The following is a 27,995-nucleotide window of genomic DNA, read 5'->3' on the forward strand; positions in this document are numbered from 1 at the left end:
AGGCTGGTGCTTCCATTAGTCTCAGCTATTCCTCTTGCATCTAGCTCCTACCATTGGCTATTGCACCAAGAAGTTAAATACTTGCCTGGAACAAGTATTTTTTAAAGTCTCAAGTGTTTCCTAGGCGTTTTTCGCCTTTCCCAAAGGATTAACTGCACAGGATTTTCCTGAAGTCCAAGGTATAAAGATACATTGTGTTCAAGAGGAAGATATGAAAGAGCCATACTGGAGACTAACAATGATCCCCACACGAGCTTCCTTGTGCAACGGAAAGGCACGCTTTAGGGACGCAGCAGAAGGCTGCCAAGGACGGAGCCTAACAAAGTGTTTGGGGCTTTGTTTGTAGATGTGAATGCACCAGCAGGCCTGAGCTCGCCAGCCATCAACAAAACCGCAGCAAGGCAGAGCCGGGGTGGCACCAATGCCCAGAATGGAGGGTGCCTTCGCCCAGAATGGAGGGTGCCTTCGCCCAGAATGGAGGGTGCCTTCGCCCTGGGACACTCGCCACACTACATTCAGTCATGTCAAATACCTTTTTTTTTTTTTTCTTTTTAAAACAGTTTCCAGGCTTTGAAGACTAGAGCTTTGTTCAGCAGCTGCACCAGAAGCAAAAGCAAGTTGTCCAAGGCTACTTCTCAAGCACCGTGGTGTTCTCCAGCTACATGAAGTCTCCAAATTCAACATCTTGCAGGAAAGCAGGGGTTCATTAAAGCCGCTCTAGCACAAGTGACACTGCCACAATTGGAGGAAGGGAAAAAGGCAGGTTTTTTTAATAACATGACCAGCAGAACAGCAGAGGGTGTTATTAAAACACAGGATCACACAGTCCTCATTGCTGTGGCCAGGCAGTTTCCTCTGAAAAAAACCTGTGAGCCATACAGCTGGAGGGAGACTGGGAAATTTCCCTGGAAGGGTTTGGAAGGTGCTCTCACAGCTGGCCATTTTAAAGCTCTTCAAAGCAAAGCTTCCTACCCAGCAGAAGCACCAAATCCGCTTGGAGAGGGGGACCAGGACACAAGAGCAAGTTTGTACCTGCTGGAGTCAGGAGCTCCTCATCACCCAGCCCTTTTGCTTCTGATCCAAGAGCTTGTTCTAGCACATCTGCTCAGGCTTAATTATCCCCCTTCCCTCTCAACTCCCTAATGAGAGGCACATCAGTTATCTGAAGGCAGAGCCCAGGGGAATTTTACAAATTAGCCATCCCAATTTATGTCCACGTATTTCTGATAGCTGCAGGAAGAACACTTGCCTCAAGGTTTCCTGCAGGAGTAACAGTAACTGAAGTTTTTTATGTGGATCAAAAATAAAAAAAACACCAGTGAATTTAAAACTGAACTTTGTAATCGAGCTTTGCATACATCACCATAACACAAGCCATACTATCAATATAAATCCTATTGTTAGACCACTGCTATTCCCAGCTCTTAGACTGTGTTATTGAGCTTTGGAGAGTGAAAGCAGTGCTTTCTTCTAATTAGTTAAATTCAGCTGAAACAGAAGATTCCTTGACATCATCTGTTTGGATTACCATTATAGAAGGGACAAAGGAACACTACTACAACTGCACTAAAAACTAATTAACACAGTTCAGTCGTTAGCGAGTGCAGCTGCCTGAAAAGTGGGATTTTGTCACTGAGTTTGAAGTATCTCCTCCTTCAGAGGTGAGCTGAAAAAAAACCCCAAAGCTTCCCCCACTACAGAACAAAAAGCCTAGCGCTGACCTCCACCAGATGCTCTGAATTACAGGTGACCTCCAGCAGACTCAGCGAGGGTTTCAAAGACACACATTTATCACAGCCTTCTTTAATAAATCAGAATTAAGCAGACTTGACACACTTTAAGCCATTTTAGATGACAGTATTACTAATCCACAGCAAACCCCCAATTAACCAGTGTGCTGCCGCAAATAAACAGAATCCCGAAACAACCAAGGAAGTTAAGAGCTTGGAACTGCAGAACCAGCGCACTGTTTTCAGTAGCCTTGAAATTTTCCGTTGTACTGTCAGAGTGACTTATTTCCCCACCCCTCCACCCCCCTTTACTCATCTCTACCAACTTGACAATTTTAGAAGTGCGGGGCTCAAAAGAAAGGGGGTGGGAATGTTCCCTACTTGAGATGTCTTTTAAGGTTGGTGAGAAAAGTGCTTCCCCCTTCACTCTGAGCATGAGTTATTCCTACCCCCAAAACTGCGCAGATCTCCAGCAGTAACCAGAGTTCAGCAATCCACAGCTTTTGGGCTACAGAGGCAGCCAACTGATACACAGGCAACCAAAAACCAGACAGTTCTCTTGGTCACCTAGAGCCACTGTGAACCCTAGTCAGGACTCAAGCCCATCATCCATGAGGTGGGAAAGCTCCATGTCCTATTACTAATTCAGCAAACTACCTGTGCCTTTGCCTACAACTCTGTCTCTGCTTCATACAGTATTATTCAGGAACTTTGCAAACAAGCCTCAGTGGTGTTCCTGATCTGTGTGATTAAAAAAAAAAAAGCAGCCAGGGATTTCACCCCTCATCTTCAGCAGATGTATGACTGATAATAGGGCACAGCCCAAACAGACATATCAGAAATAGGGACTAGGCAGGAGGTTGAATACAAAGCCTCACACTTCTGGCTCATATGCTAAATTTAGTCCAGTCTGGTAATGACCTAAAAAACAGTTGATGTGGGTTTCTGTGACACATGTGGTAGCCTGGTCAGCTCCATTCAGTTCCTAAGACAAGAACCTGACGCTACAAAGTCCTGATGCCTTTTGGGTGACTTCATGAGAAGGGAATGATGAAAAGTAGTTATCAGTTCACACCTCTATACAATGGTTGATTGACACAAGCAGCTTCAGCTTCTGATCCATCCTGTATCTTGCAAGAATTAGGGGAACATTCTCCCTCCAGGTATTTTACATGCTCTTGAACACGTTTTTTTTTTGTATTAAGGAAAACTAGCAAGAGAAAACTAGTATCACTGATAATGCAGACTTATTTGCAGAAGTATATAAAACCTAGAGGATTATGAAGTTCACCTATCTTAAGACTTGCTTCTTGTGCCTTCCAAAACTGAAGAAAACTGGCAAGAGGCAGCTGCACACAGAATATCCTGAAGTGTCCTAATTACACTGAACTTCAGGTAGCAGCAAAGATACCTGTGACTTTGGAAGCCACCAAGAGGCACAGAGGACAATTTAAGGACTCACTTGCTACTGAGCTGAATTAACAACAAAAACCAAAACCCACCAAACACAAAACAACACTAATGCAACTCCTGACCCTGAAGAATCCTATTGCGCTCCTGCCACAGAGCGCAGGAAGCCTCGGCAAACAGACAAACTGAAGTTCAAAAAGAAGAAACTACATCAAATGCAATATTCATCAGCCAGAGGACTAAAACTTTTGGCTCTAACAAGACAGAGATGCTGGTTCAGGCTCAAACCAGTCAGTTTTAACACAAGCTGTTCTCATACATGACCCCCATTTACGCAACCAACTCCAGAGAAAAACTAATGGAGGAAAACAGTTTGTAAGGCCCCAAAGCCACGTGCACATTGAGAAGAGGTGCCAGCAGCACCTGGACTCTCTCAAGGCAACTTTGCATGACAGCCTCAAATCTCTTTCCCTAGAATCCCTACGCAGACAATAACCCCACAAAGCACATTTCTTGCTATGACTGAACAGGCAAATCTTTGCTTAACCCTGAACTTTTTCTGATGCATTGCACTGAAGTGATGGAAGATTTTTTTTCTTTTTCCAGAGAACTGACATTTAAAAAAAAGATACAGCAGGTCAGCACAAAGAGACAATTTTTCAGCAAGCAGAAGTCACTGTAAAGGTGAGGCAAGGGACGGCACCTGAGGATCTGCACAAATCAACACATGTCCACAGGAACTGATGCAAAGCAGCTCAGGGAGAGGAGCTCCCACATTGGCCTTTGATTGCTCCAAATCCTAATGCAAGAATCTCATCCTCTAACTTTAATGCATGCCGAGAATCAAACACACCCCTCTCCTAAACAATCTATACTCTAAATCTTAAAACTGAGTTTAACAACAGAGGATGAGCATATAGTTTACTTGTCCAGTGGTCAATAAGCTTTGCAGGAGCGAACATCAAGTTCATTTCAGTGGGTCAGCAAATTTTTCTACTTCTTTCAAAGCATATGCACAATCATGACATGCTTTTAAATGCAAAATAGTGCCTCCTCACGGATGCAAGGGCTTAACATTATGAGTACGTTATTACTAATAATTTCAAATTCTATTAATATTTATTGTTTCATTTGGCAAGATACAAGTCTCGGTATTATGCTGGGTAAATTCAAGCACTGACCAATAACTAAAACAGGGTTCACAGTTTAAGCGACTTGCTGAAACTGTGGAGGTATATTTCTTTGGTCTTGACTTAACCACAACTAGTGTTTTGACATCCCCTCTCCCACCCCAGTTGCTAATGCTGTGGCTCTTCTCCATGTGTAAAATGCACTGCTTTTGCATTCTGCAAAGTTAGCAGAGCATGGCTATTTACTGGCAAAATCTACTCCTTGATCCAAACAAGGCAAGTATTTAAACTTACCTGTTCGTAGCAACCTTCTGGTCACACTGCCAACATCAAACAAAAGAAAACATGGCAGAAACCAAGAAGTAATAAAAACCCCCAAGATCTGGATTATGACTAACATAACTTTCTCAGCAGTCGCAAGCATGCCAGAATCTGTTTAAATCCAAGACCTTGGATAAGAGTTCATTATCATGGCCACAAGTTTTAAAAAAATATGAAGCAGCACTAGCCGTAAGCTCACTTGCAGCGTGCAGTCACTCCTATCAGCCACGAGAAGGGTGAGTTAACACCTCCTCGCATACCTTCCCTTTCAAGGAACGCAGACTCCAGTACTGAGTTACAAGGATCTGATTTCTGACATCTCAACTTTTCAACCAAGCGTCCTCGTTCCCCCGCCCCCCAGTCTCTCAAAGCCACATTCTCCTCTTGGGATCTAAGCTTACCCCAATAACCGTGTATGGATTCCTCCTCTAGGCCAGGAGTATTAAGTTACCTGCGATGCCAGGCCTGTTAAACAAAACACTGATCATTTAGCATCCTTATTTTCAATGCTCCCCTCATTTCACAACTGACACAGTGACAGGTTGAAAGCCTTAAAAGAAAGAAAAAAAAAAAAAAAAGGAGGTGCCTTCAGTAGCACCAAGGAGTAAGTTAGTATAACCATGCTGAGTCACATCACAGTTAGATTTGACATTTCCAGGGTAAGTGCTTCACTCCTAGAAGGATTGTTTCTTTATTTCATCCTTGTTTACTTTACAACCCTGTCATAAAAATTAAAGGATTACAAAGCAAGGCCATCACCAAATTTTTTGCGGAAATCAGTCCACATGTCGTTCTTGTCCAAGTGAACTGCAACCACCACAGCCAAGCACAAAGTAGATACTTTCAATAGTATTGCAATGCACCGCTGTGGAGGACTGCCCCCAAGTACCATCGATATGGACACATCTCATGCGAAACATGAGGTCAGTATGAAAGCAGTCCAGTATTGCAAGGTTTAAAACTTGCTTTGCTGCTACAGGAAACCAGCACTCCGCATGCATTCATATTCAGCTGTGTTGGCTTTGAAGATTTGAGAGAGAAGGTCAGTGAGTTTGAATTAATGGTATTAGACAGAAGAAAAACATAACTGGTTTCATTTGCCTTCAGCAGAAATGAGAGTTTAACAGAGCATTAGCTTCCACCAGCTTCCCCTAACGAAGCAGCTTTCATTGAATGTATCACCAGGGAGAAACCTCTCCCCACTCCTAAAAACAAAGAAGAAGAAAACAGGGGCTGGGGGTGGTGGTGGAGGACTTTCCCCAAACAAAACAGATAGGGAACAGCGAGGACACAAAAGCAAGTTTTGGACTTCATCTATCACCAACTCCATGCCATGTTCTGTTCCTCCAGGTTTCAAAAGCACCAGGTTCCTTCCAGTGCAGACCTCCCGTGGCTGATACTGTGTTTTAAAAAGCCAACAGCCCCCCACCCCAAATGGGTTTAAAAGCCAAATCTGGTTCTTTGGGAAAAAATAAAAATATTTAAAAATCTGGCTTTAAATCTTTCAGACTTGACTGAGCATGGCTTAAAGGAGCAGCTTCATTTGCCCCTAAAAGCAAGATGAGTCTTAACTCTTCAACCACGTCCACACTGGTGATTGAATAGCTTCATAGAACAGTTTTAAAATACTGTTTACCATTACAACTTAGAAACACTTTTTAAGAGAAAAATGATTTTCAACCTCTGGTCAGACCTCAGCAGACAACCTGGCTTTATGCTCTCATCCAGCTTTTCTGCTGCAAAATAACAGGCGTCTCATCGGACATTCGTGCCTCCACAGCTCCAAAGCATGCCTGGTCCTGCCACCGTCAAGACAAAACAAAGCGACACAGGCCACGAAGAAATGCCAAAGTGCTTAAGTTGGTAATTTATCAATCTTTTCAACTTGGCATCTATTAACCTGCCATGCCAGAGGTTAATCAGGGACACACAGGCCTGCTCTAGTACCACACACCAAGTTTTAACTTTTTCAAGGGGTATGCTTGGTAACTGCATATTACCAGATCCTATCCTAAACCCTGCGTGGTTTTAGTCAAAAACTTAAGACTTTATTGCCTGCCAGAGTCTCTCTCTCCAGTGCAAACATGCTTAAGCTTACCTTTCGATGTCTTACCTTACTCAGGGGCTGGGAGCAGGCAGACTGGACACTATTCATTCTCTCAATACCATTCATTCATTATGCATACCACTACCTCATCCCCTCTTATTCACCTCCATTCACATTTAGTCTGTCCCAACAAAGTCATTATAAAAGGTCCACAGACTACTGACTAGAAACAATCAGCTGTTACACGGAGAGTACCCAGGCAGTCAGGAAAGCAGCAATGATTTGCACATCTATAATTTACATGCTAAATCCTCCACCACTGCTTTCGCAGGAGAGCGCGCTCAAGGCCAGGTGAAAAGCCCACTGGAATTTGGAAATAATGCAAAATTTATCTAACAATCAACTGTCAGCTTTTAAACTCAACCTTTCACAGGGGGTGACAAATGCTTCCAGGGTTAAGCTCCCCTGAAGGGCAGCAACTGTCATAAATGCAGACTTTTCCTAACAAAACATTAACACAAATTTAAAACATTAATTTTTAAGGGAGTATCACAAAAAAAAAAAAAATTAAAGCCAGCTACAGCTAGATAGTGCAAGACATTTCAGAATAATCCACCCAGACACTCTATTTGTACAATCTCAAAGAAAATACTCTATGCTTCTTTCTTCTAGCATTTAGTCCAAGGAAAGCACGCACAAGTGAAATGCAATCATTTCTGGAAAGCAGCATTTGACCCTCTGAAAATGATCAAAAATAGCTACCCCTTCTTCATACTGAGTCACTAATATCTGGAAGTCTACATCACCTCCTGTGCTTTCCTTTATGTGTATCAGGCAGAATATTACAGGCATGTTCAGTAATTCACAGTTTAAATGGGATTAGAGTTGACAGACCACCACCACCTCAGTTTAAAAACAATACATGCAGATCCACCCCTCTACCCAATTTGAAGCACCCAATGCCAAGAAAATGGCCTGTGAGTGATCTGACTTCTCTTGGAAGGCTGAATAACTTTGCTCCAGGGAATAAGTCAAATGATTTAAGACTAAAGGACAGCTCTTGGAAGCCGCAACACCAACCAAAAATAATAAAAAAGTATCTTAGTCCTGAATGCAGTACTAGCCCCAGTTTGCAGAGAATCATTAACGGCTACACAAGCCCAAGAGGCAGTAAAATCACTTAAATCACCTTTTTCCATGAGACTAAATCCACCCTCAATATCAGACAATTATCAGAGAGGCTGAGGAACTGGAAGAAGATGGAGACCAAAGATGAGGAAAGAGCATTAAAGAGGTGAGCAGTCATAAGGCCAAAGAGATTGAGTGGGGACAGGAGGGAAAAGCCTGGCAAAGGCAAAGAAGAGGTTGCCTTAGTCATGAGTAGGTGAGTGCTAGTACTTCTCTGCAACAGCTGACCAGTATTCAAGTGTTCCAGCATCAAGGAACAAACATTTCTGAACATCCAAAGAAGGTAGAAAAAAGGAATAAAATAATTAGTTGGGGAAGGGGGCTAACAATTTTTTAAAAAAAGAGAGAAAGAGAGAACTGCATGGTTCTGCCAGCAATAAAACTAACTCAAACCATTTCCCTGAGATGTGGTATAAGATCCATCACAAGGGGCGTTTTCTAATGGCGAGGGCAGTTCATCTGCAAACTCCGTGCTAGAATCGACAGGCACTGGCACACAGGCTGCATGACCTAGTAGAAACCAGAAATGGCAAGGTCGTATGATTCTTCAGTCACGCGAGCTCTATTTTGGTGAAGAAAAACAAAGAGCAATGCTCTATGTTCATTATTCCAGAAATACATGGACAAAATCCACAGGGAAATGGAGGGAGTGAAAGGAGGGAAGCTGAATGCACACAATAAGACACACAATGAAATGCTGAACTCCTATATGCACACCCACATATATAATTCACATTCAATATTAAAAAAAAAATGTTATTCAGCAATCTCTCATTTTTGCTGCCAGAATAACGTCCAGAACAGCAGGAAAGCAAAGCAGAAAATTCAGACACCTCTCCCTCAGCATCACATCACCCCTAATTTAAGCAGACAGTAAACCGGATAGCTATTTGGCTGGGAATCCACTCCATACAGGAGCCTGTCACTTTAACTGTAGGCACTTTTCTGCCTTAACAACAACCTGTTATGTGTTTATCCTGGTTATGACTCCAATTAAATCATGGTTTAAGAAGGGCACCAAGCATCAACAGGTGCCGAGAACATTAAGTTATACCGCAACCAGCAATCTCTCTATGCTGGGATGGTTTCAGATGCACCCTTCCCTTCCTAACAGCCCAATGCTGCCTTACCTTGTTTGAAGAAAAAAAAAAGAAAAGAAAAAAAAAAAAAAAGGCTTTCAGGACTCTTAATTTCAGCACTCCTTTGCTTTCACTTCCAGCAGGGAAGGGCACAGCTCCAGGGACAGGAACCTGCTGGAGAAGTGGAAGCCCGCTCTAGCAGGAGCAACGGATTGCCAACCACCACTTCTGCCCCTGGGCAGACCCCGGTGTCCTCAGGCATTTCCCCCTCACAGCTGGTATTCACAAGGAGGCAGCAAACCTGGAGCCTCCAAGGAGCAAGCTGCCACCACCTTCTACCAGAGAGATCCAGTGGTGAGGTGCGAGCTCCACACACACCCAATGCTCCAAAGGCGGCAGCCTGCACCCTGCAGGATTTACTCCCTTGGCTTCCAGATTAACAGCCTGCTCAACCTACTCCAGGTATAATAGGCAGGCACAAGGTAAGACAGCAGTTAAGCACGTATTTGAAGGAGCAATTAGTTGATCTTCTAAAAATAAAGTAAGAAAACACTGAAAGAGCACACCTCTGCTTTCCATGAGCTCAAGAAGAAAGCAACAGCACAACATAGGGGCAGCTCCTCCTGCTTGCCACTCCGGTATCAACAAAGCAAGTGTCCAGCAACCTCAAGGCTTTGTTTACAAGCTTTTCATCAGATTGGTTTTTTATGGTTTTTCAAAAAGAACTTCACTTTAATGCCAGTGCACAGTGATAACCAGAACCAGGACAAAACACAAGCTGTACTTACATGAAAAGTAAATTCTCCTGGAAAATGAAACAATGCAGAGCCTCATCAGGGGGCATCTTCTGCTTAACCCTACATATTAGGACCTTAACTGGGTTTGCAAGATTCACAGCTGTGCTCAAAGCTAACATTATGGGCTGCTGCTGCTGCTAAGAAATGTTGAACATGTGGGAGTGCACTCAGCGAGACGCGTTTCCAAAAGCTTGCTGGGATTCTAAGATAGTCGTGATGACACTTAAAAACAATCACCTACTACAAATCCAAGCCTGCCTAGACCACAGTATGGCTTCACTAGAAAAGACAGAAGAAATACCAAGCACGCCCTTCTAGACACAGCAGCCGAAAGGCAAGCAGGGACACCATTTTACAAGGCAAGCCACTTGTTTTACTGAAATCCTGTGTGGACTTTTTTTTTTTAAACTGCTACTACAAAGAAACAGCCTCCATGATTTGTTTAATCAGCATTTAGTAATCTAATGCCAGTTCAGTCTTAAGAACTGGGTACCATAAGCATAATCCTAAAGACAACTGCCATACTATTCAGAATACCAAAATTGCTGCTCCAAGTCTGGGGAATGAGATGGAGAAATAGTTAGAATTACCCAACGCAGAGCAATACAAAGGCTTTATTTTTCTTATTTTAAATAGGGCCAGGATATCAAGCTAGAAAAGGCACTCTGCTCCAAGCCATCTTAACTGAATTCATATTCTACAGTTTCATCTCAATGACCATCGCAATTATATGATTAAGCAGGTGCACTGTGCTTTCAGGTCTGTTCGACAAGCTGAGCTTCAATAGCCTCCGCGATCAAACTGACAAGGTAACAATGGAAGAGTGAACTTACAGTTCCAGCCAAGAGCCCGTCCTTTCGGGGGAAAAAAAACCAGCCGCCAGCAAAGACACTGTATTCAGCTCTAAAAGGAGCAAGATGATACCCTTGAAAGTTGTCATTTAGGCAACAAAGATGATTTTTTTTTTTCTCTAGTTGGTTTGGTTTTGGCAGAACAATCCATGGATTTAAAGCTCTCGTAACGGCAGGTACCACTATATGTCCTCAGCCGCGTTTAACTGGATTTTATTTATAAGCCACAACCTGTGCCAGCATTTCTAACTGCTTTGGGGGAAGGGGGGGGATTCTCCCAGTTCTGAAACAGAACCGTTGCCACGTCTTTGTGCGTTTTGAAGTACCACCATGTGATTACCCTCATCCCTGGAGACCTCATTAAGACAGAGCCCCAGAAGTAGAGCAGAAAGAAGTGTAGCGTGACATTTTAAAATTTACATTCTGACTTGTAAAAGTTTCCAGAAATGTCTATCCTTTAAAAAAACCAAACAACAAAACACAACAAAACACCACCAAACCCTACCAAAACAAGACATTCCAGCGCACATGCTCTTCCCCTGGGGACGGGCCAAAGAGAACAAAGCCACGTGACCATCCTATTGCTCAACGCAACTCTTGGAAGGTGTTCAAGTAGGATGATAAGTGCAGTGTAAGCCTATAATGAACATAAAAAGGAATTTATCCCAAATGTAAACTGTGTCCTACCCTTTGCCTCAGCCGATCTCAGTGGAGCAAACACAGGGAGTTTTGTGATTACAAAATACCCAACAGGTAAACTAAGGAGCTTTGTACCTTTATTCTCCTTGACTCAGGACAAGCCTAAAATTAGAAGGGAGTGCGATGCTCCATGTGTTACACTCCCTGGTAGCTCCGACGCACTTTACAAATGATCAGCTCTGGAAACTGGTCAGTCAGGGAGATTCAAATGAAGCTGGGCACTATCTGTAATTCCTTTCATGCACAAAACAGGGTGACACTTCCCTTTTCCAGCTCCGATGCTTAAAAATAGAGCTCGGGGACTACAACACTGCAAGGGGGCATCTATCCACAAAAGGAGGAAAATAAATCAGCACAAAGTAAACTCCTGTCCAAGGGGAGGCTGCAAACAGCTCGCCCTGGAGCGAGCGCATTGCTCCCCGGCGCAGCACAATAAAACCCCAGCATGGAGCTGCCGCAGCCAGCGACAAACAGCCCTGCGGTGCTGGGGGGCTGGGGGTGCCCGGGTGCGTCTCCCCATGGGTGTAAACACGCTGGCTGGGGCACCCCATCAGCTGCGGGCTCGCTCCGCCCCGGCCCCGGTTTCCGGGTAGTAACAGAGCAGCCAATCCGCAGAGTTGGGAGCTCTGCCCGAGGCCTCTCGCCTGCAAACATGGGCTCCCGGGCGGCAGCTCGCCCCAAAGCTGGTGGGAACCAGGGATGGGATCCCCCGCTTTGGGACCCCGCAGTCCCTGGGGTGGGGGTGTCTGGGCTGGCGGCTACCTGGGGAGGCCTAGCCTTGAGCTCCAGCACTTCCCAGCAGGGCCGTGGGATACCCCTGCGCTTCCAGGCCACTGGCAAGCGGGTCCTGAGGTGTTCTGGGGAGCCCAGAGCATTCCTGCAAAGCCATGCTCGCAGGTGGGGTGTGGGCAATACCCCCCCACTCTGTGGGGACACAGGTCATTCAGGAGACTTCAGTGAGCGTAGTGGGGGGCAGCAGCCCCCACCAAGCAGGGAGGAAGACAGCGTGGCTCCCCACCGCAGGCCCTTCCCCAGCATTTCACAACGTCACAAACACGATCAGGGGAGAAACAATGAGTGACTCAGAGTTTCAGCACATAATCGTCCAGGCGATTATTAAACATCAGTTCAACACATTAACACGCACACATAGAGCTCTGCCCTCCCTCCAGCCCCAGAGAACTGAGCAACCTCTCCCCTTCCCTGATCACAAAGAAGCATCCACAAAAGGACACGGACGTGTTAGGATTGAAAATAGGAATAATAAAAAGACCCCACTCAGCTCCTAAACCTGTCAGAGCAGGAGAAGGCAGCAGTGTTATTCACTCTGGCCATCACCCTCTCCCTACCCAAAAAGGTAGCCCTTGGCAGGCCATAAATCCACACCATTATTCTCCATCGGTGACATGAAAAGGGGGTGAAAAGGGAAACTGTAATGAAAACGGCAGCAAAAGGGGGGGGGGGGGGGGGAACAGGAACGGGAACCCTACACAACAACAAAACCCTCGAGCGGTGGGGAGGAGCAGCCTTCAAGTACATTCCTTCAGACAAGCCCCCTCCCCTCTGGTCACCACCAAGACCCTCCTCGCTCTTGCATCTGAAACCAGACCCCTATTTCAGTTCAGCTTCCAGAGAGGAAGATTCCCCAGGGAAGCGTCTCGGGAGCCTGGGCCTACTGAGCTGCGCTCACCCCGGGCAGGCAGGCAAGTCAGGCAGACAAACAAAAAAAAGGCTGGGGAGGGAGGAGTGGTGAGGAGAGTCATCTGACACATCCAACTTCCTAAGTTTGTTGTCCGCAGGAGACTGACTGCTCTAACCCTCACCCCTCAAATCACCAGGAAGGCTGCACCGACAACAACAAGAGCTTTGCTTTTGGAAAAGCCTTGGGTTTCTTTTGTCAGGGGGCAGAAAGAGAGCAGAGCGGAAACTACCCAGGATTGGGAGGAATGCCAGATATTCAGGGCTTTCTACCTACCACCACACAGCCTAGCCACCGCTAGAAATACAGAGCCAGCGAAGCCACTTCAGATAAACCTGCTCTTTGTCTCCTAAAATGCTGCGATCACTGGAGATGCTGGCTATGAACCGAACAAAAAGGGGGGGGACAGGGGGAGGGGGGAACAGGGGGAGGGGAAAGGGAAAGGAAAGCAGCGGTGGATCAGGTTGGGCCTCAGGCCCTCTCTGGCCCAGAGTGCTTTCCAGACTATCCCCCAGAAAGATTTTATTTCCCCACATACAAACACTAAACAGCTGGAATTCCTGACCCTCCTCCCGGTGCGATTAAGCATCGATTGCAATTGGCGTTCGGCAGAGTATGACATGTGTGTAACTTTAAACCCCTGGATAAAAATAGCTCCGATTCAAGCATGATCAGTAGTCATTTCCTATTTGCTTAAAAACAAGGCGAAAAATATATGAAGAGCAGCTTTATAGAGAGAAATGCGCAGGCTGAATGTCAAACAGAAGTTTCCTTCTATAAGCCACCCTCACGCCACAAACAAGAGCGGTGCCCTCCCCCCCCCCCCCAAAAAAAAAAAAAAAAACAAACCAACACAAAATCCAAGTAAGTTTGTTTATCTCTCTCTGGAAACCAAATCAGACCTGTATCTCGACCCCTTGACATCACGAAGTTAGAGCCACCAGACCCCAAGTCCTACTGAGGGAGGTCAGGCACGTTCAGTCAACAGAGCTGGAAAACATTTCAGCCACTCTTGCCATTTCTACCCCCTCTCGGCACACACCACCACCTTGTAAACAAAAACTATTAATAAAACAATCCTAAAACCAAATTCCCAATGATATTTTTCAATGCCACCCACACTCCAGACAGAGAGAAAAAGGATTCACCACCCTGTGAAGGGCCAAGAATAAAAATAAGGAGAAAGAATATAAACATATATCGGGGGGGGGGGGGGGGGGGGGGGAATAGAAATAATAAAGCCTAACCTAACCTGGAGCGTTACATAAACAGGACCTCTTGTGAGACAGGCTGCAGGCCCCAGCCTTGGAGCCCTTTGGCCACCCTGCCATCACCCAGCCACAGGTCTGCCGCGAGCCAGTCCCCATGCCCCCCCCCACCCAAAAAAAATTAAATCCCTAAGCCGGCACCAGAAGGTTCGTGAACCGCAGGCTGAAATCGGGGAGTAAATAATATTAAACACCACAAAAGCCTTTCTTTGGGTTGTGGCTGCCAGAGCTGCTCTCCCCTTCCTCACCCTCCCCCAGCGGCTGGGCCACAGGCCAAGAGGGGTGCAGGGCACCCAGGCTGGGGGGGCCTTCACCAGGGAGGGAGGCACCTGCAGGGACACCCCGAGGGCACCCCGGCCAGTGGCTGTCAAACCACAGAGGGGGATAAGCCTCCCTGGAATAAAGGAAGAGTGGAGGCAAGGAGTAGGCCTCCCTCCTCGGTAAGGGGGGGGGGCCCTCACACCGGGGAACTGGGGGGGGGGGGTGCGGGGGGGGAAGGCACGGCCATAGGGCCAACCCTCAGCTCTGAGAAGAGGCCTAGGCCTGGCCTCAGAAAGGGGCGCTGCCGCGCCCGGGGGGTGTGGGGAGCGACACCGGACAGGGGTGCCCGGTACCCCCCGCCCTCCCCCCCGATGCAGGCCCGGCCCGGGAGGTGGGCTCGCCCCCCAGGACTGCCGGCGGATGGTGGGAAGGGTTGGGGCGGAGGGGAGGGGGCAGTGCGGGAAGGATACAGCTTGACCACGTCGGTGTCCATCCGCCTCTTGCCCGGGCTGGGGGAGGACATGGTGGCCGCGGCCGCCCCCGGTGCTCCGGGCGGGCTGTCAGCGCCGCCGCCGTGGACCGGGGACGCCCGGCACCGAGGGGAGCGGGGGGGGGGGGGGGGGGGGGGGGGGCGCGTCGGGCTCCGAGCCGCTGGGACCCCCCGCCGCCGCCGGTGCCGCCGCTGCTGCTGCTGCCGCCGGTGTCGCCGCCGCCCTCCTGTGCTGCCGCCGGTGCCGCCGCCTGGGCCCCCCCGCGCCGCCTCGCGCTCCCTCAGCCGCGAGCCCCGCTCCGGTCGCCTCTGCCGGAGCCTCTCTCTGGACCCCTGACGTCACCCGCAGTGACCTCACCGCCCCGCACCGTCGCCATTGGTGCGCTGGCAACGCCGCGGTGGCCCCGCCCACCCCGCGGCATGCCGGGAGCTGTAGTACAGTGGAGCGGGTACGAAAAGAAGGGGGGAAAAAAAAAAAATGTTGATGGGGCCGCGGGTTCGAGACCCCGGTGGAGCCCCAGCGAAGAGGGCTCCCTCCCCGTGTGGGGTGGCCAGAGTCACCTGGCGAAAGCCACCATTAAATCCAAACCTCTCCCCTGGATTACAAAGCAGGCACGTGGCAGATGGCCAGGCCTCACAGCACGAGTCACCGTGCCGGCTTTGCCGTGCGACACTGGCAAAGCATTTCCCAGTGCCTCAATTTACCCAACCGGCCGGGGCAGGGAAGGCACCCGCCAGCGCTCCAGAGGTGACGATGGGGCGCGTGATGATGGCACTAATGGGTTTCTTTCAAGCTGGCGGGGCTCTGACGTGGAACCTCCCCACCCAGGGCGGACATCCTGCATTCCTGAACCTAGCATCACCCCAAAAAATTTGCCCCAACGCTTCCTCCCCACATGGGGAGGAAACACAGCTGAAGAACTCTGAGAAGTTTGAGAAAAGGGGGACCTTCACCCCACAAGTGTGTGTGGGGGGGTGATTTCTTCCATTTAACAGCCCAACACACCCCTCTAGCCCCAAGTCTGGCTGGGGCAGGAAGTAACGCACCTCCGGGGTGAGCTAGGCTGGGGGAAATTTTGGGGGAGGCAAAGGGGAACAGCGTTATATTTGAGCAGAACAGCTGGAGAAGCTGGGATAGAGGGTCCCCCGTTTCCCCAGCTGGTTCCAAGCAACTGAGAGAACAGGAGGGGGAAAATCACGATTTTCCTCTTAATTTCTTTAAATTCTTGTATTTCACCTGTGTTACATCCTAGTTTTGCAATGGGGATAATTTCACAGTAACAGCGACTACAACAGCATGCTGTCCCTTTTGGAATGCCTTAAGACCACTCTTCCAGCACCCAAACTCTTGTATGTGGGTGCACAGGGGATTTGGGGGCCCTCTGAGCCGTCCTGGGTCTAAAAACAGGGGCAGGGGCTGGCTTTGCCCACCCCAGCATGGGGATATCATCCTTTCCAGTGCATGGAAACCCGATGGCTTGTGGGGCAGTTCCCTGATCACGGCAGGCATGTGCGAAGTGGAGCGAGTGCGTGTGTGTGAGAGGGATGTTGGAAGCCGTGATCAGGGGGGAACCATGGGGAGCTGCAGGACACCACTGGAAATAGGGAAGCCATGGGGAGCAGGGGAGCTACAGAGACCCATCCATAGCAAGCTGTGGGGGGAGCTATGGGGGACGAGTGGGGCTGGGGGGGCAGCTGCTGGGGACAACAGGATCTGTGGGTCCAGGCAGCTGGGGAAGGGGCTTCTCCATGCCCCACTGCAGAGCCCAGCCAATGCCCAGCCTCTCCTCAGCCCTCTGGGGCTGGGGGTATCAAGGGTGCGCGGGGGGGTGACACGCATATCTCCATATCTCCCAGCATGGCCATGGGGTGAAGCAGCTCCTTGTTAGGGCCACACAATTAAGACCTTAAACTCAAACCCTGCTGCTTCCCAGGGGGCTTCCTGCCAGCACCCACCCAAGAATCTGGTAAGTAAAGGGTGTCTCCTGGAAAAAGCACTGGAGTGGGAAGGTGTACATGGAAGTTTTGGGGTGCAGGGAAAGCAGGGATCAGCCCTGACCAAGGTAGCTGCTGCCTTTCCAAGCACTGGGTGGCCACAGAATGCCTCGAAGAGGATGGGGCAAGATGAAACACAGTAGGAACCCCAGAACTGGAGCAACCAAGGCAAGTGCTAGTTTCTCCAAAGTGGTTTCCTTTGCTCCAGAAAGAAAAAAAAAAAAAAAAAAAGACTGACATGTCCCTGTGCCCTCACCCACATCCATGTGGGGGCGGCAGACCTGGAGTAAAGGGATCCAACTGTGCCTGGGTTGTCTGTGGAGTCTCAGTCCTCCCCAAAGCCCCTTCCCCAGCATCCTCGAGGATGGAGACAACAGACCAGGGTCTCCCTTCCTGATAACTTCTCCCCCTTCCACAGAGACCAGTCCCTCCCCAGCACCCGGCCTTGTGACTCTGAGCCATGGGAAGCCCTAACCCACCTCTTCCTGCATTTTGCCAGCATCCCAGTCTCCCTGGCACTCCAGCATGGGTGATTTATCACCCCAAAAAGCTTTTCAGCCCCTGGCTGAATCTGCTTCAGGAAGCTGAGTGCCAAAGCAGACACAGGCAGGCACAGGGGTACAAGGCCAGGGGCATCTCTACATGTACAGGGTCTGAGGCAATGGCAAAGACCCCACATCAGGCAGGGGAGACAGCAAAGAGTGAGAAACAGGAGAGAGGCACAGCTGGACACTACTCCCACAAAGATGAGCATCCCAAGGGATACAGGAGCCACATGCTAGGTCCAGAGCTCGTCCTGTCCCAGGAAGAAGCGTCGCACCAGCAGTAACAAAAAAACACAAAAGTGAAATATTTATTCCCACCTGGTGACACTTCCCTGCACTGCTGGTGGCACGTCATAGCTGGACAAGACAGTCACCCCTGCCAGGTGACCACATCTCCTTGTTTGCCTCGCACATCCCAGCACAGCACATCCCAGCTCCAGATGGGGCTGTCAAACCCCTTGAGGCCAAGGGCTACAGCAGCAATTTGTGAAGGCAGGGGGCTTCAAGGAAGGCAGTCAGGGAGAAGTGGGGCCCAGCGGCAGCTAGGGGCTGCATTTGGTGTGGAGCCTCCTCGGCATCCCCTCCCCAGGGCATGGAGCTGCCATAGGAGCAACTGCAAAGCAGACCTCTGCCAGACCAACACAATGCCCTGTTGCTGCCAGCCAGGCAGCAGTTCCCAGAGGCAGTGGCCTGTTCAGGCAGAATTCATGCTCTCCCACTGCCGGAAAATGCGGAACACCTTGCAGGACTTCACCGAGAGGCTCTGTGAGAGATGGGAGCAAAGCAATAACCAGAGGTTAAGGCACCGCAACAGGATCTGCAACCGCCACCAGCCTGCCTACAAAGCACATGAGAAGAAACTGCAGAAAAAAACCCTATTTGAAATATCCCAACTGGCTGCCAGGACCTCAATTTGCTCCTCTTCTTCATTAGCCCTTTTTACCAGAGCTGGAGGGGAGAAAAAGTAAGGTGACTTCAAGAAGCAGGACAGCACTCCAACCATCCCCTGCTCCAGCCTGGTCTCACACCTGTGACTTGTGTCCAGTCCCACAGGACCAGCTGGTGCTTTCCCAGCACGTGGCACAGCCAGAAGGGACCAGTCTGTTAGGGACATAACCCACACAAAGTCTCCAAGACAAACGCTGAAGCAGGACTGCTCCGCTGGTCCCTGCAGCTCAGCCCCAAGCAAAGCCAGAGGGAGCTGGCAGGAGGAATCCAAGTGGATAATGGGGCCTGGGGGATCCAGGGAGGCGGCAGCAGGTACCGTCTGCTCCACAGCCACTCAGGGAGGGGTGCTGTGGCCTCAGTGCTGCTCCCCTGGCTCAGCAAACCCACCGGTCCAACAGCCTGGGACTGGTGGCTGCAGGAGCCAGCAATCAAGACATCTGCAGAGAGCATCAGGAGTACTCTATCGGGACATGATATGAAACTGGATCTTGGGCAGCACCAAGCTGCTCAGGAAAGGCTGTTATTTATAGTAGCCCTTGAGCAGATCTGTGCACAACACATCACTGTAACGGACGAGACCTGGCTGAGAGGCTGTCAGCACAGCTGGAGGGGAAGCGGAGACGCTGCAGACATAGGTTTGGTCCTTGCCACCCAGCTGGGCTTTGCACTCAGCCCAAACAAAACACATATAACCCAATTTCTGAGCAAGGCTGGGGCAAGCAGTGTTTTGAGCACTTGAGTTTGGGGCTGGGGATCCCGCAAGACTCACCACAGGCTCCGTCTCAGGCACTCTGTCACACTTTCTGGTGGCAAGGAGTGTGTTCAGTACCACTTGCCAGCCCGGTTCTGGCTTCACAGGCTCCTTCTCTGTTTGAGTCACGGTATCCTCCAGGGCTTCCCCTCCCTCCACTGTGTTGACCCAGGGACACCAGTCACGATGCTGAGAGCTGGGGTCAAAGAAGCTCCTCAAAGAAGTGTCCTGCATAAGGGAGGAGGTGACAGTGAAGAGGACAGCAACAGCATGATTTAAAACATACTTCAGTGACACAATGAAACACTCTCTGCGTCTAAACACCAGCCCTGAGCTGGCTGTGGGGACAACGCTGGTCCCTGGATCAGGAACACCCTGCCCATGCCCCTCTCCTCCCCACCCAGGCTCTCCCTGCACCTGCACTCAGGTCACTCACTGAGCTGCTGGAAGAGCAGAGCCGTGCCCGCTTGGCCCTGCGGAGAGGGCTGGATGGCACCTCCACGTTGTCCCCCTGCCCCATGCTGCGGGTGATGGGGCGGCTCCTCAGAGTGGGGCTGGTCACCTCCAACTCACCCCGGTCCATGGGGATGGGAGAGTCCCAACCCCGTGGGCGAGACATTGCTGGGGACGGACTCTTCTCGTGCTGCCAGTGGGGAAAGAATAAGGAATTAGTAAGAGCTCCTCTGGTCACCAGCATGTCCTCTGCCTGAAGGGGACGGGGGGACCCTGCCCAGCTCAAAGAGAGATCAAAGCCTTCTCAGCCATTCTGGCAGGAGCAGTGCCACCTTCCCTTCACACCAGAAACATCTCAGATATGTCTAGCTGGACATGCCCCTGACTCAGAGCATCTCAAGTTAAGACAGGCCCCAGGATGCTGGTGGGAAAGGTCCTTTCTGTGTCTTCCTACAGCAGGGTTCAGAGAGGGAAGGACAGAGAGCTGCAAAGGGCAAGGGCAAATGCAGCAGCAACCTACTTCTGCTGACATTGCCTACAGCTGGAGACACAGCACCAAAATGAGCCTCTTTCAGCCTAAAAAGGCAGTGTACACCCAAACTACATCAGTCTTGACTCCTGTGTGCCCCTGTATCACCCAGACACCCCAAGCTCAGGGGCTGGCTGAGCTGGGCCATACCTGCTCAGAGCCAGGAGGGAGCGTGTCTTGGCTCCGTGTGAGCATCCTGCGTGGAGACATGGGCACGAGTGGGAAGCGCTCAGTAGGTGCCGGTGGTGTGCCGCTCGGGCTGCAGGAGTCCAGCTCCGGCCCCACAGACTCCAGCTGGTGAAAGCCCCACAGTCCCACCTTCCTCATACAGCGGGAGCAGGTGATCACTGAGAGGTGCACAGAGCCAGACGCAGCACTGTGGGGACAGAGCCAAGTCATGAGAGAAGGTCAGTGACAAACCTGGGCCCTTCCCTGGAACCGCAGCTGTCAGAACAGATGCAGGTATTTGGCAGAGCACAGAAACAGTCTCAGTTGCAAGTACCCGAGCCAGCACATTTCAAGACATCGGTACCCCTGGGCTGAGGCACAGCCCTACCTGGTTTTGTAGCCCCACATGCTAAGTAGTAAAACAATTCCATTAAAACTCATCTACAGCATTGATTTAAACTGGCTCAGTTACATTTTAGCTTGCCATGAAGCAGAAGCATGCTCAGTTATGACATATCAGCTGAACGTCCCCATCTTCAGCCTGTGAACTGCCCAGCCACAGCAGCAGCTCTGCTCCTCCCCACCGTAAGCCCTTTTCCAGCCTGCACCATAAAAGATCACTTCACCTTCAGAGCTGCCTCAGGCATAAATAGCATGGCTGTTCTGCTCGCAGCACACACTTTGGGAAGCTGTGAGCCTTCAGGTCATGAACCTTCCCTCCCTTCCTGCAGGCCTGACGAGCAATGAAAGTGTTACTAAGGATGACATCTCAGGGATTGACTTCAACATCTAAATCAGCAACAAGCAGGGCAACTGACAGATCAGTTGTTTCACACTGTTTGCCATCTCAGGGAGACATCTATTTTAGATTAAGGAGATTTGCACTGGAGTTTCTGGAAGTCTGTCAATTTTAATGGCTAAAGATAATAACAAAATGGTGAAATAGGGGACACTGAACATTTCACAGGAGAGATAATCAACGTTCCTCCAGCCTCTGACAGGTTTCACCAGCAACCACGAAGTGTGGCAGACACTTCAGTAACAGTCCTACAGCACTACCCACCTGCAAGTCCAGCCACACAGAGCCAGGATGCAGGCAGGAACATGCACTTGCAGGATTTCTGTGGCAAACTTCATCGGTGGTTTCTCTCCCTCCATTTTGTGCTCTAATTCCTCCCCGATCAGCTGGAGGAGCAGACCGATTTTCTCCTCTGTTAGGGACTGCAGGACAGAGAAAGGTGACAGAGCTGGCAGTCAGAGGCAGTCCGATAAAATACACTGCTTCTACCCACAAACCACATCCTACATGGAGAAAAATCCCCTTTTCACTCCCTGAAAGGGCTGGGTACATGAGTTACCACCCTCAGCACTTCTACTCTGGTTAACAGGCAAAAGCCACAGAGTATAGCTTTCTCCTGCCTTGTGCCCACCTGACTCTTCTTGTTGCATGGACTTTGTTCAAGCACTGTTTGATCCCCTAGGCACGTGTGGGGACAGCAGAGCAGGTCGCAGATTCGCTGCTTGCAGCAAGCACGAGCCTGAACAGCCCCCCCTGAAGTGTCTCTCCAATCCCAGGGAGGTAACAGGGGCTGTGTTTGCCTGTGCTTAGGCAAACTGTGAGCACTTCTGGGGCTGCTGCTGAGACACAGTGAGAATGAGTGTCCCCGAAGGGTGTCAGTCAGGCTCCAGACCTTGCTGCTAGTGAACAGCCAGGGAGTTATATGTGGAGATGCAATACATCCATTGGTTTTACGGTTTCTCTTCTCATGGGGCTCTGATGGGTTTCATAGCTCAGCCAGCCCACGATGGCAACCATAAGACACCTCTGTGATTTCTGCTGAATGGATGAAGAATTGCCCACTTCCCACATGGCTTCTCACTGCTGAGAGCCATCTGTTACGCACCGAGCAAGTGTCCGAGTGCCCAACAAGCCAGACTTGGCTGAAGTAGAGCAGGACCTGGCCAGGTCCCTACAAGGAGGCAATCCCACACTTGCTCCTGGCTGCAGCTACGCTCCAGCCTCTTATGCTGTAGGTCCTGCTCTTTCCTCCTGCCTGCTGAGGCTCTTTGCATGACTGCCTCACACGAGAGGCCTCCCCCGCACTCCCTGGGCTCCCTCACCTTCATGGGCCTCTGCTCTGGGGCAGCCTCTGGCACGCCAAACACCTCATCCCACCTAACACAGTGACTGTCTCCAGTCTTGTAAGCTCCCAGCTAAAGGAGTGATCCACGGGTTGCCACATCTCATGGACTGCTTGGAGGTAATGGAGCGGGAGCTGCCAGGGAGAGCTCCTGAAGGAGTCTGTGGGACCTGAAATAAATTCTGCCCAGCACCAGAAAGCACCACACATGCCGGGCAAGGCACACAGTGGGAAACGGACACTTCAGCCCAATTCCCACCAGTGACATCATGGTGACATGAGCCAGCTCTGCTTGCATTGGCCAAGGGCTTGCACAGCAGATGAGGCTTTTCAAACTCCCTTTTATGTGTTTCCAGAAACAGCAGGAGAAACCACAATGCAAGGAACATCCAAGAGCAAAGCCAAGGTGATGACAGACCACTCACACACGCAAGCTGAAATCTCTGATTTGAATCTCACAACTGGTTCAATCAGGGTTTACACAGCACAGGCATGCCTGGCATCATCACTGGGGACCTGAACACACCTGATCTTGGGGACAGACAAGAACTCACCATGTTTTTCAAATCTTCTGGTCTGAGAGAGGGCAGCTGCAGCTCCAGCTGACACAGGCTCTGAAAGCGATCCAGGAAGTCCTGGAGGAGGGCTCTGGGCTCATCCACCAGCAACATGGCAAAGCGATCTGGTGAAAGGAAACGCAGGAGGGTTCAGCTGTGCCACCAGCCTCCCCACCCCTTCTTTATCCCGCTGTGCAAGAGAGGAGATGAGTCCAGCCAAAGTCTCCCCATAGCAGTCTCTCTGCTTTAAAAAGAAAAGCTGAGCACAGCCTTTTTCCTTTGCAACCACCAATCCCCGTGAAGCGCAGCTCTGAAGACAAGATCTATCGCCTTTGAGCACCCCATGTCATCCAGCCTCCTGTCAACCTCCCAGTTACAACCCAAAAAGCATTTTTAACTGTCCTAGAGGCATGTAAAGGTGAAGAAAGGCTGGGTACAGCCCAGCCTGGGACTCTAGTCATGGCTCAGCTGTTTATTTGCTGATGCTGCTCAGAGGCATCACTTTGCCACTGTGTGCTTTGTTGTCCCCACAGCGAAAAAGGGGACTGTGGTGACGCTGCCTGCTTTGAGAACTTGAAGAGAAACCCCAATTCCTACAACAGGAGACAAGAGCAGACAGAAGGGGAGAAAAAAGGGAATAATGCCAGACACGTGCACTAGCTGGGCTCTGAGATACCAACCTGGGCAGGGGCTGTCTGGCCAGAAGCAGAACTTCTCATGAGCAGCACACAAGGCTTTCTTCAGCTCCATGCAGCGCTCCTTATCTGCAAGGCAAAGCTCACTTCTACTCCCCTGCAGAGCCACCTCCTCAGGGACTGGTTTGTTTTTCCCCAACCATGACAGAAAGGCACCAGGCTACAAGGGCTTCCCTGTTCCTCCCGTTCAGCATGGCTTAAGTGACAGATGCCACCTGAGGCTGCAGAGCCTGAAGCTCTCACCTCAGACTCATCTGCCTCCCCACCAAAAGGAGCTGCCACACCTTCAGCCTCCCTCTAGGCAGCCACATAGCAGCGGTTCCTGTAGCAGCGAAGGCAGGCTGGCTCAAGGGGTTATCTCTGCAACAGCGAGCACCACCAGAGCCATTCCACCACCCTGCAGCCAAAATCCCCTCCTGTTCCCAGGCACACTGACCGCAGAGCAGGGGAGCCTGCCGCACTGCACAGCAGTGCGGTGGAAACACAGATCAAACCAACCACTGGCACAGGGACTGCCCGCTTTTGCCAGTTTTACCTCCTGGGCTACTTCCAGTCCCTAACTCACCTGACCCTTCCACCCTGGCTGTAGGAACCAAATCACAGCCATGTCTGGAAATGGAAATCAAGTTTCCTCAAAAAAAAGATTTGATACTTAATTTAACTTATTCACACCTTTCAAAACCAAAGAATTTATTTTCCAACTTATTTTTCAAGCCCCTCTTCCAACCTCTGATTATTTTAGATTTTCCTAAACTAGTGCATTTACCAACAGAATAATTAGGCCAAGGTTTATTTAAAAAAGATAGTCTGAGCAAACAGCAGACGTCAATATTCAGAGTGACCCAAAACAAAATGCTCATACAGCTTCCTATTATACATGACCCATGCGGCATTTGTCAGACAGCAGGGCTGTGCTCTCTGCTACGTTCTGGACAAGAGCAGAGACTTGCAGTCAAGAAAATTCAGAAGTGGAGATGACACTTATTTGTGGTGGGGTAATAAATGCCTTTCTACAGAGGGCAGATGCAGATAAAGGAAAATGAAGTTCTGGGCAGGTGATAAAGCACAGACCATCACTATCCTGTGGCTCTCAAGCAACACTCATGCCGTGGGGCCAAGCAAACCATGGAGGGTGACAATCCTGCCACATTCACAGCCTGTGTTGCCCAACGTGGGAGAGACAAGAGCTGTTACTGCTCCGTGCCTGCACCTCACAGCATCAGGAGTGGCTGATGCTCTGCAGGCAAGAAAAGGAAAGGTGGTGGGCGTGGGCAGGGAGCTGAGCAAGCACAACAGGAGGGGGAATTTTACTGTAGTCCAAGTAGTTTAAAGAAGGCAGGGGAGGAGTTTACTTATTAAATTACACAATGTGATCACCTGGACTGGCTTGGTGACCAGCAGTCACCAACAGCCCACAGAAAAATTGAATGGAAATCAGGGCAGCAGACCAAGCAGCTGGGCAACAAAATTTTAAAAGGATGTTAAGGTACTGGAACACATCCAGGGGAGGGCAACACAGCTGACGAAAGGGCTGGGTAGCATGTCCAGCTAGGAGCAGCTAAGGGCCTTGGGCTTGTCTTGTTTGGAGACAAGGAAGCTGAGGGGCGACCAGGTTACTCTCTGCAGCTTCCTGAGGAAGGGAAGTGGAAAGGGAGGTGCTGAGCTCTTCTCCCCAGGATCCTGTGATAGGACACGTGGGAATGGCTCAAAGCTGCATCAGGGGAAGTTCAGACTTGGTATTAGGAAGTGTATCTTTACCAAAGGGGTGGTTACACATTGCAACAGTTTCCTAGAGAGGTGGTTGAGGCTCCATGCCTGGCAGTGTTTAAGAGCCATTTGGACAATACCCTTAATATGATGTAATGTTTGGTCAGCCCTGACGTGGTCAGGCAGTTGGACTAGATTATCATCACAGATCCCTTCCAACTGGAACTATTCTATTCTAACCCATCTCTGACAAGAGAAGCAAGAAGGCTTACCATGTTCTCACAAACTAAAGAGTATTTTCCCAATTTGCACTTTATTTTCAGAAACATCAAACACCCAGCACCTCTCAGGACAAGGCTATGCAAGTAATTTACATACATGATGAAGCACATACACCCCCAAACCCTAGAGCCCACGCCTTGTACCCACTGGACACTAGCATACATACACTTGTTGAAGTCAAACGTGAGCTGCAGGCTCATGCAGAGGAAGGCCTGGCAGCTGGAGCACTTCAGCATGTCACACTCCACGTTGGTCCAGCCATACTTGGCACAAACCAGGGGAGACAGCTCATGGGGTTTGCCCGCCCACTTCAGCGGGTGCTCACATTAAGGATAAAAACCAACGAATTTCAGGTTGAGCAGACAAAGCTTTGGACAGGGTTTATATGGCCAAAGAAGAAAAGCTTCCAAGAAGATACAGCCTGTGGGGAAGCCACAGGGAGGGTGATAGAAAAGCAGGGTGGGGAATGGCTGAAAGCTCAGCATCAGAAAGGATATGGTGAATGTTTCTACTCTGCTGAAATAGGCTTCCTTGCTGGCAGACTCCAAGGACAGAGCATCCATTTGAGAAGATCCATTAGCCGATTCCAACCAGTCAGATGTGTCCTTCCTAAAATGAACAGCAAATCAGCAAGCAAAGCATTTGCACTTTCCTGGAAAGATTTCATTAATAAAAAATGCACAGATCACTTTATAACCTCTCGTACTTCAGGCTTACCCTTATAAGAAACCTTTCTGCAGATCTCCTAAAGCCAACTTTTAATTACTTATAAAACAATTAAAAAGATATAATGCAATTAGAAAAGGTGCACATTAAACATTTCATGATGATTGACAGCAGTGGCAGGTTGAGATTTGACTTGACAAGGAGACAGGAACTTGTTTTCTGAGCTTGGTGAAGGCAAATTAACAATTGCAGCATGTTTCTGAAATTGGGGACACTCCCAAGCTCCTGGCATTGGCATTCATGGCTGGAACGCAGGCCCCTGCAGTTGGAACGCTGGGTACATGGCAGGTGCTACCCTTTGGCCTCTCCCCAACACCCCTCCATGGGCCAAAATTTGGGGATGGTTGTGTCAAGGGTGAACTGTGCCTCTGAGGACAACCACAGTCGTTTGACTTTAGCAAGATACCCGCAAAGTTCAGCCACCTAGCGCCTCCAGTGCCTTCCAGACTCCTCAGCACCCACCAGTAACTCCTGTAACTCTCAGTGCCGCCCCAGGCTGTGACCACACACTTTTTGGGTCAGAGGCTCAGTATGTGGCCAGCTCAGCTCAACCAAGCTGTGGGGACACCAGAACTCTACAGGCCAGTTACCTGCCCCTGCCCTTCCAGTGCACACCAGTGCCTCCCAGTGCTCACTACTGCCGCCTTGTGTCCCAGTGTCTCCGTTTCCACTACTGCCTGTCCGCCCCCCACCCGTGCCTCACCATCCCTCCAGTACTCCAATGCAACCAGTACTGCTTCCCAGTGCACCTTTGTCTCTCCAGTATTCCTTAATCCCACCAGTACCCCAGTGCCTCCCAGTCCCACCAGTACGGCCTCCCAGCGCCCACACTTTCCAGTGCCCCCCCGCCCCGTGCTTCCCAGTCTCTCCCTGCACACCTCAGCGCCCTTTTTTCCCCAGTACCCCTCCCCCACAGTAATTCCCAACTCTCCAGCACCCTGCAATGACTCCTGCCGTTTCCCATGCCCCCTCAGCGTCTCCCAGACCTCCCGATAACCGGGGGCTCCCCAGCCTCCTCCCCCCACCGGTGCCACATGGACGGGCCGCCTCCCTCAGACCCAGTGCCAGCGAGACCCCGCCGCTCCCCCTCACCCGTCGGGCCCGGCGCCCTCAGGGGCAATGCCACCGTCGATGAGGTCGCGGATCTGTTGGGGGGTGACGGCGGGCGGCCTCCCCCGGCCTCCCTCCGCCGCCCCGGCGCTGGGCGCCGCCATCTTGGTCCCTCACCCCCTCACGGCCCGGGGCGGGGGAGCGGGAAACGCGGCCGCGCAAGACCGTTCCGGCCCGGCCGTGAGACTGCCCATTGCCCCACGCAGCTCCCGCACGGCCTGTTCGCTCCACGGAGGGTCAGCGGTGTGCTGCCGCCTCCACCGAGGGGCCCCGCGTCCCGCCCTGGGCCCCCACGCCCCGGGCGCTGCACGCCCCACTAGCTCCTGCTTTCGGCGCTCTATTACTCCAGCCTGTGCCCACGACAGCGCGCAGCCGCAGCGAGCGATCGTTCAGCCCTCACGACAGCAACGTTCTCGCC

At 50.4% G+C, this 27,995-nt stretch overlaps 2 protein-coding genes across 6 annotated transcripts in view; both read right to left on the bottom strand.

Annotated features, from left to right (window-relative positions):
• Positions 1–15,300, bottom strand: part of UBE2H (ubiquitin conjugating enzyme E2 H) — a 53,209-nt gene extending 37,909 nt beyond the window's left edge. The window contains exon 1 of one of the 4 annotated variants that reach the window (XM_056340846.1): positions 14,951–15,300. In XM_056340846.1, the coding sequence (XP_056196821.1) occupies positions 14,951–15,003 (53 nt within the window). In that variant the 5' untranslated portion in view covers positions 15,004–15,300. Of the gene's footprint in view, positions 1–13,853; positions 14,300–14,950 lie in introns of those variants that run through there. The other 3 variants (XM_056340843.1, XM_056340845.1, XM_056340844.1) reach the window with 3 other exon arrangements.
• A 2,491-nt stretch (positions 15,301–17,791) lies between these two features.
• Positions 17,792–27,991, bottom strand: ZC3HC1 (zinc finger C3HC-type containing 1). Of its 2 annotated transcripts, XM_056340838.1 has the most exons (10): positions 27,560–27,989; positions 26,239–26,350; positions 25,908–26,058; positions 23,738–23,821; positions 23,055–23,182; positions 21,423–21,580; positions 20,342–20,567; positions 19,646–19,852; positions 19,228–19,437; positions 17,792–18,273 (listed from the first exon to the last, which is right to left on the bottom strand). In XM_056340838.1, exons 1-10 carry the CDS (start codon positions 27,679–27,681, stop codon positions 18,205–18,207), a joined length of 1,467 nt encoding a protein of 488 aa, XP_056196813.1. In that variant the 5' UTR covers positions 27,682–27,989; the 3' UTR covers positions 17,792–18,204. The 2 variants fall into 2 exon arrangements, with proteins under 2 accessions (XP_056196813.1, XP_056196815.1); XM_056340840.1 differs by lacking the exon at positions 19,646–19,852 and having other exon boundaries at positions 27,560–27,991.
• Positions 27,992–27,995: the final 4 nt, after the last annotated feature.

Source organism: Falco biarmicus, chromosome 5 (genome assembly GCF_023638135.1).
Source record: "Falco biarmicus isolate bFalBia1 chromosome 5, bFalBia1.pri, whole genome shotgun sequence".
Classification (NCBI taxonomy): Eukaryota; Metazoa; Chordata; class Aves; order Falconiformes; family Falconidae; genus Falco; species Falco biarmicus.